Raw genomic sequence first — 6,975 nt, forward strand, 5'->3', positions numbered from 1 at the left:
TGCTGTTATTGATGTTGCTGTTCCTGTCGGTGTTGCTGCTGCTATTGTTTTTTGCAGATTTTACTGCTGCTGCTGTTATTGTTGCTGCTGATGTTATTGTTGCTACTGTTCTTGTTTGTGTTGTTCCTGTTGTTATCATTGCTGCTGTTGTTGTTGGTGTTATTGTTGCGATTTTTCTTCTTATTTTTGTTGCTGTTCCTGTTGGTATTGTTGCTGGCACTGTTGTTCTTACTGTTGCTGCTGTAGTTACGGTTATCATTGCTGCTGCAGTTGTTGCTGTTATTGTTGTTGCTGTTCCTGTTGGTGTTGCTGCTGCTATTATTTTTTTGCAGCTTTTACTGCTGTTGCTGTTATTGTTGCTTCTGCTGTGGTTGCTGTTCTTGTTACTGCTGTTGCTGTTATTGTTGCTACTGTTATATTTTTTACTGTTCCCGTTGTTATTTTTGCTGTTGCTGTTATTGTTGCTACTGTTCTTATTTTTGCTGTTCCTGTTGTTAGCATTGCTGCTGTTGTTGTAGTTGTTAGCATTGCTGCTGTTGTTGTTGTAGTTGTTGTTGTTATTGTTGCGACAGTTCTTCTTCTTCTTGTTTCTGTTCCTGTTGGTATTTTTGCTGCCGCTGTTGTTCTTACAGTTGCTGCTGTTCTTGTGGTTATCATTGCTGCTGCAGTTGTTGCTGTTATTGTTGTTGCTGTTCTTGTTGGTGTTGCTGCTGCTATTGTTGTTCTTCCAGCTGTTACTGCTGCTGCTGTTATGGTTGTTGCTGTTGTTGCTGTTGTAGTTGTTATTGTTGCTTCTGTTGTGGTTGCTGTTCTGTCAATGCGGCTGCTGTTATTGTTGCTGCTGCTGTTGTTGTTGCTGTTGTTATTTTTGCCGCTGCTATTATTGCTGTTATTGTTGCTGTTGTTGTTATAGTTAATGCTGCTGCCTATTGTTATTGTTGCTGTTGTTGTTGCTGCTGTTATTGTTGCTGCTTCTGTTGTTGTTGCTGTTTTTTATTGTTGCTGCTGCTCATCTTGTTGGCGCTGCTGTTTTTATAGTTGCTGCTGCTGCCTATTGTTACTGTTGCTGCTGTTAGTTGCTGTTGTTGTTGTCGCTGTTGTTTGTTATTGTTGCTGTTTTTGCTATTTCTGCTGCTACTGTTCCTGTTTTTGTTGCTGTTCCTGCTGCTGTTTTTGTTGCTCCTGTTCTTGTTTTTGCTGTTCCTGTTGTAATGGTTGCTGCTGTTCTTTTTGCCACTGTTCTTTTCATTGCTGTTCATGCTGTTACTGTTGCTGCTGTTCTTGTTATCATTGCTGCTGCTGTTGTTGCTGTTCTTGTTATCATTGCTGCTGCTGTTGTTGCTGTTATTGTTATTGCTGTTCTTGTTGCTTATGCTGTTGTTGCTGTTCTCGTTACTACTGCTGCTATTGTTGTTGCTGCAGCTGTTACTACTGCTGCTGGTATTGCTGCTGCGGTTGGTATAGTTACTACTGCTGTTGTTCTTGCTATTGTTGCTGCTGCTGTTATTATAGTTGCTGATGCTGCCTATTGTTATTGTTGCAGCAATTAGTATATGCTGTTGTTGTCTTCGCTGTTGTTGTTATTGTTGCTGCTGTTGCTATTTATGTTGTTGCATTTATTGTTGCTGTTGCGGCTGCTACGGTTGTTGCTGCCATTTCTGTTACTGCTTCTACTATTCTTATTGTTGCAACCCTTATTGCTGCTTCTGTTATTGTTGGGGCTGTTGTTGCTACAAATGTTGTTACCATTGCTACTGTTGTTGGTTTTATTACTGTTGGTGCTGCTGTTGTGTCCTTTGCTGCTGTTGTTGGTTTTATTACTGTTGGTGCTGCTGTTGTGTCCTTTGCTGCTGTTGTTGGTTTTATTACTGTTGGTGCTGCTGTTGTTGGTTTTATTACTGTTGGTGCTGCTGTTGTTTCCTTTGCTGCTGTTGTTGGTTTTATTAGTCGGTGCTGCTGTTGTTTCCTTTGCTGCTGTTGTTGGTTGTATTACTGTTGGTGCTGCTGTTGTTTCCTTTGCTGCTGTTGTTGGTTTTATTACTGTCGGTGCTGCTGTTGTTTCCTTTGCTGCTGTTGTTGGTTTTATTACTGTCGGTGCTGCTGTTGTTTCCTTTGCTGCTGTTGTTGGTTTTATTACTGTCGGTGCTGCTGTTGTTTCCTTTGCTGCTGTTGTTGGTTTTATTACTGTCGGTGCTGCTGTTGTTTCCTTTGCTGCTGTTGTTGGTTTTATTACTGTCGGTGCTGCTGTTGTTTCCTTTGCTGCTGTTGTTGGTTTTATTACTGTCGGTGCTGCTGTTGTTTCCTTTGCTGCTGTTGTTGGTTTATTACTGTTGGTGGTGCTGTTGTTTCCTTTGCTGCTGTTGTTGGTTTTATTACTGTTGGTGGTGCTGTTGTTTCCTTTGCTGCTGTTTTTGGTTTTATGACTGTTGGTGCTGCTGTTGTTTCCTTTGCTGGTGTTGTTGGTTGTATTACTGTCGGTGCTGCTGTTGTTTCCTTTGCTGCTGTTGTTGGTTTTATTACTGTCGGTGCTGCTGTTGTTTCCTTTGCTGCTGTTGTTGGTTTTATTACTGTTGGTGCTGCTGTTGTTTCCTTTGCTGGTGTTGTTGGTTTTATTACTGTTGGTGCTGCTGTTGTTTCCTTTGCTGCTGTTGTTGGTTTTATTATTGTTGGTGCTGCTGTTGTTTCCATTGCTACTGTTGTTGGTTTTATTACTGTTAGTGCTGCTGTTGTTTCCTTTGCTGCTGTTGTTGGTTTGATTACTGTCGGTGCTGCTGTTGTTTCCTTTGCTGCTGTTGTTTCCTTTGCTGGTGTTGTTGGTTTTATTACTGTTAGTGCTGCTGTTGTTTCCTTTGCTGCTGTTGTTGGTTTTATTACTGTTGGTGCTGCTGTTGTTTCCTTTGCTGCTGTTGTTGGTTTTATGACTGTTGGTGCTGCTGTTGTTTCCTTTGCTGATGTTGTTGGTTTTATTACTGTCAGTGCTGCTGTTGTTTCCTTTGCTGGTGTTGTTGGTTTTATTATTGTCGGTGCTGCTGTTGTTTCCTTTGCTGCTGTTGTTGGTTTTATTACTGTCGGTGCTGCTGTTGTTTCCTTTGCTGCTGTTGTTGGTTGTATTACTGTTGGTGCTGCTGTTGTTTCTTTTGCTGCTGTTTTATTTTTATTATTGTTGGTGCTGCTGTTGTTAGTTTTATTACTGTTGGTTCTGCTGTTGTTGGTTTTATTATTGGTGGTGCTGCTGTTGTTTCCTTTGCTGCTGTTGTTGGTTTGATTATTGTTGGTGCTGCTGTTGTTTCCTTTGCTGCTGTTGTTGGTTTTATTACTGTAGGTGCTGCTGTTGTTTGCACTGCTACTGTTGTTGGTTTTATTACTGTCGGTGCTGCTGTATTTTCCATTGCTAATGTTGTTGGTTTTATTACTGTTGGTGCTGCTGTTGTGTCCTTTGCTGCTGTTGTTGGTTTTATTACGGTTGGTGCTGCTGTTGTTTCCTTTGCTGCTGTTGTTGGTTTTATTACTGTTGGTGCTGCTGTTGTTTCTTTTGCTGCTGTTTTATTTTTATTATTGTTGGTGCTGCTGTTGTTTCCTTTGCTGCTGTTGTTGGTTTTATTACTGTTGGTTCTGCTGTTGTTGGTTTTATTATTGGTGGTGCTGCTGTTGTTTCCTTTGCTGCTGTTGTTGGTTTGATTATTGTTGGTGCTGCTGTTGTTTCCTTTGCTGCTGTTGTTGGTTTTATTACTGTAGGTGCTGCTGTTGTTTGCACTGCTACTGTTGTTGGTTTTATTGCTGTCGGTGCTGCTGTATTTTCCATTGCTAATGTTGTTGGTTTTATTACGGTTGGTGCTGCTGTTGTTTCCTTTGCTGCTGTTGTTGGTTTTATTACTGTTGGTGCTGCTGTTGTTGGTTTTATTTCTGTTGGTGCTGCTGTTGTTTCCTTTGCTGTTGTTGTTGGTTTTATTACTGTCGGTGCTGCTGTTGTTTCCTTTGCTGCAGTTGTTGGCGCTGTTGTTATCGTCGCCGCCGCTGTTTTTATTATCATCATCGCCGCCGTTGTTACTGTTGCTGTTTTACTGCAGCTGCTGTCGGTGTCGTTACTTTTGCTGCTTCTGCTCGCTAACAAGCTTTACTCCAGCACTCCCCGGCTCCCTTGTTTTTGATTACTGCGACTTTTATTCCACAGCAGAGAGACGTTTTGGAATGTTCCAGAATGCATGGAAGATCATCTTGCCAAGGTCTCCGCAGCCACCGCATGTGCATCCATCATTGGAATTCCCTACCCTGACTGCGCGGCCATGTAGCTTTTACTTGTTAGCGTGTGTGTGTGTGTGTGTGTGTGTGTGTGTGTGTTTGATTGCCATTCCATTTATCTCTGGCGACAGAAGAGGGGATGGCACAGTTAGTCATTGACAGGTTGGTACGGGGGGTGGGGGGGGGGTGCCAGGTGTACTCATTTGTTTGGGGAAATAATTGGGAATTAAGAGGATAATGAGGTCCTCGGGGAGACGTTGATGTGCGTCTGACATTCCTGATGAATGAGAGACGGCGTGCGGAGAAGACTTTGATGAGCCTCCAACACAGACTCTGTCGTGACCCGAACAATACACTTTGCCACGCCGTTATTAAAAAAAAATAAAACATTTTGGCTAATTGTTGACCAGTTAACTTGTTGCCGTCGCTGTTGTCGCATCTTTTTGAAGAAAAAAAACCCTGCAGATTTAAATTGTCGAGAGGAGAGACCATTTGTTTTCAGAGGAAAGAAATGATTTCATTTCAATATAATATTCAAACTGGATATGATTCATAGTGAACATTATATATCAGTGTAAAGTGAATATGCTCTGTCAGTTCTGTGGATTTGACATTTTACTCCCAACTGGACCTTTGGAGCTACACTATATTGCCAAAAGTATTTGGCCACCCATCCAAATGAACAAAATCAGGTGTCCTAATCACTTAAGTCTATAAAATCAAGCACTTAGGCACGGAGACTGTTTCTACAAACAGTTTTGAACGAATAGGCCGCTTTCAGTGATTTCCAGCGTGGAACTGTCATATGATGCCACCTGTGCACCAAATCCAGTTGTGAGATTTCCTCGCTCCTAAAGATACTGAGGTCAACTGTCGGCTTTATTATAAGAAAATGGAAGAGTTTGGGAACAGCAGCAACTCAGCCACTAAGTGGTAGGCCACGTAAACTGACAGAGAGGGGTTTAGCGGATGCTGAAGCTCATAGTGCAAAGACTTTCTGCACAGTCAGTTGCTACAGAGCTCCAAACTTCATGTGACCTTCTAGTTAGCCCACGTACAGTACGCAGAGAGCTACATGGAGTGGCTTTCCATAGCCGAGCAGCTGCCTCTATATATATATATATATATATATATATATATATATATATATATATATATATATATATATTTATTTATTTTATATATATATTTATTTATTTGTAAATGATGGTGGAAAATAAGTATTTGGTCAACCATTCAAAGCTCTCACTGATGGAAGGAGGTTTTGGCTCAAAATCTCACGATACATGGCCCCATTCATTCTTCCCTTAACACGGATCAATGGTCCTGTCCCCTTAGCAGAAAAAACAGCCACAAAGCATGATGTTTCCACCCCCATGCTTCACAGTAGGTATGGTGTTCTTGGGATGCAACTCAGTATTCTTCTTCCTCCAAACACGACGAGTTGAGTTTATACCAAAATGGATACATGGATGATACAGCAGAGGATTGGGAGAATGTCATGTGGTCAGATGAAACCAAAATAGAACTTTTTCGTATAATGCTTTGGGGCTGTTTTTTTTGCTAAGGGGACAGGACGATTGATCCGTGTTAAGGAAAAAATGAAAGGGGCCATGTATCGTGAGATTTTGAGCCAAAACCTCCTTCCATCAGTGAGAGCTTTGAATGGTTGACCAAATACTTATTTTCCACCATAATTTACAAATAAATTCTTTAAAATTCCTACAATGTGAATTCCTGGATTTTTTTTCATATTCTGTCTCTCACAGTTGAAGTGTACCTATGATGAAAATTACAGACCTCTGTCATCATTTTAAGTGGGAGAACTTGCACAATCGGTGGCTGACTAAATACTTTTTTGCCCCACTGTATATATACATACATACATACATATATAACAAGGCCCCTGGCAAATTTTTTGACTCAAGGTGGCCCCGGGTCAAAAAGTTTTGGGGACCCCTTAACTATACACTCAAAACTAGCAATACTGCAACTGCACTAATAAATATGTGTTGTGTTCTGTCTGTCTGGAAGCCATGCAGAGACAGGAGATGTGGTGCAAGTAAACATGACTTCAATGTCAAAAAAACAACAACTCACAGCAGCAGGGAAGCGAACAGGAAACGTAAACAAAACAATCAACGAGGACCCATCCATGTCTGCAGGGCAGGCTGGCATAGAAGGAAGCCTGATTGGCAACCTGGAACAGGTGTGCCCGGATTGCCGATCACGGATAGGCGAGGCAGACGGCACTCAGAGGGGTGGTGGAGGACAACAGGAAGTAGAACTACAAATAAAAGTGCTGGAAAGGAAACCATACAAAACAGTAAAAATAAATGAGTCCAGACCTGTATTGACAATGTGGTCATAAAAAATCAAGACAACTATTTTATCTTGTAAAAAAGGGCAAGGTGCCTTCATGCTTATAAAACAAAAGATATTGTTATTAATATTCTTTCATTATGGCGCTAATGTGACGCCATTATGTCACGTGTAATAAAAACGGCCAGAGATTCTCAAACTGTGGTGTGTGTAACACAAGTGGTGTGCGGATTCTTTCTTGTACCACAACAAAGACTCACTTGATTAAAGTACAGTGTTTTATTTTCCTACTGTAAATTCAAACACTGTGTTAATGTTCACATTAATATATATATATGTTCATATATATATATAATATATATATATATACATATATATATATGTATATATATATATATATATATGTATGAACAT

The 6,975-nt window shown here is 40.8% G+C and overlaps 1 protein-coding gene across 1 annotated transcript; it reads right to left on the minus strand.

The window, feature by feature from the left end:
- Positions 1-959: 959 nt before the first annotated feature.
- On the minus strand, positions 960-4,285 carry LOC133569906 (probable cyclin-dependent serine/threonine-protein kinase DDB_G0292550). Its single transcript, XM_061922495.1, has 6 exons — positions 4,269-4,285; positions 3,605-4,053; positions 3,192-3,482; positions 2,329-3,087; positions 1,955-2,254; positions 960-1,525 (listed from the first exon to the last, which is right to left on the minus strand). The coding sequence occupies exons 1-6, from the start codon at positions 4,283-4,285 to the stop codon at positions 960-962; spliced, it is 2,382 nt and encodes a 793-aa protein (XP_061778479.1).
- Between the last annotated feature and the right edge of the window lie 2,690 nt (positions 4,286-6,975).

Source organism: Nerophis ophidion, linkage group LG15 (assembly GCF_033978795.1).
Source record: "Nerophis ophidion isolate RoL-2023_Sa linkage group LG15, RoL_Noph_v1.0, whole genome shotgun sequence".
Taxonomy (NCBI): domain Eukaryota; kingdom Metazoa; phylum Chordata; class Actinopteri; order Syngnathiformes; family Syngnathidae; genus Nerophis; species Nerophis ophidion.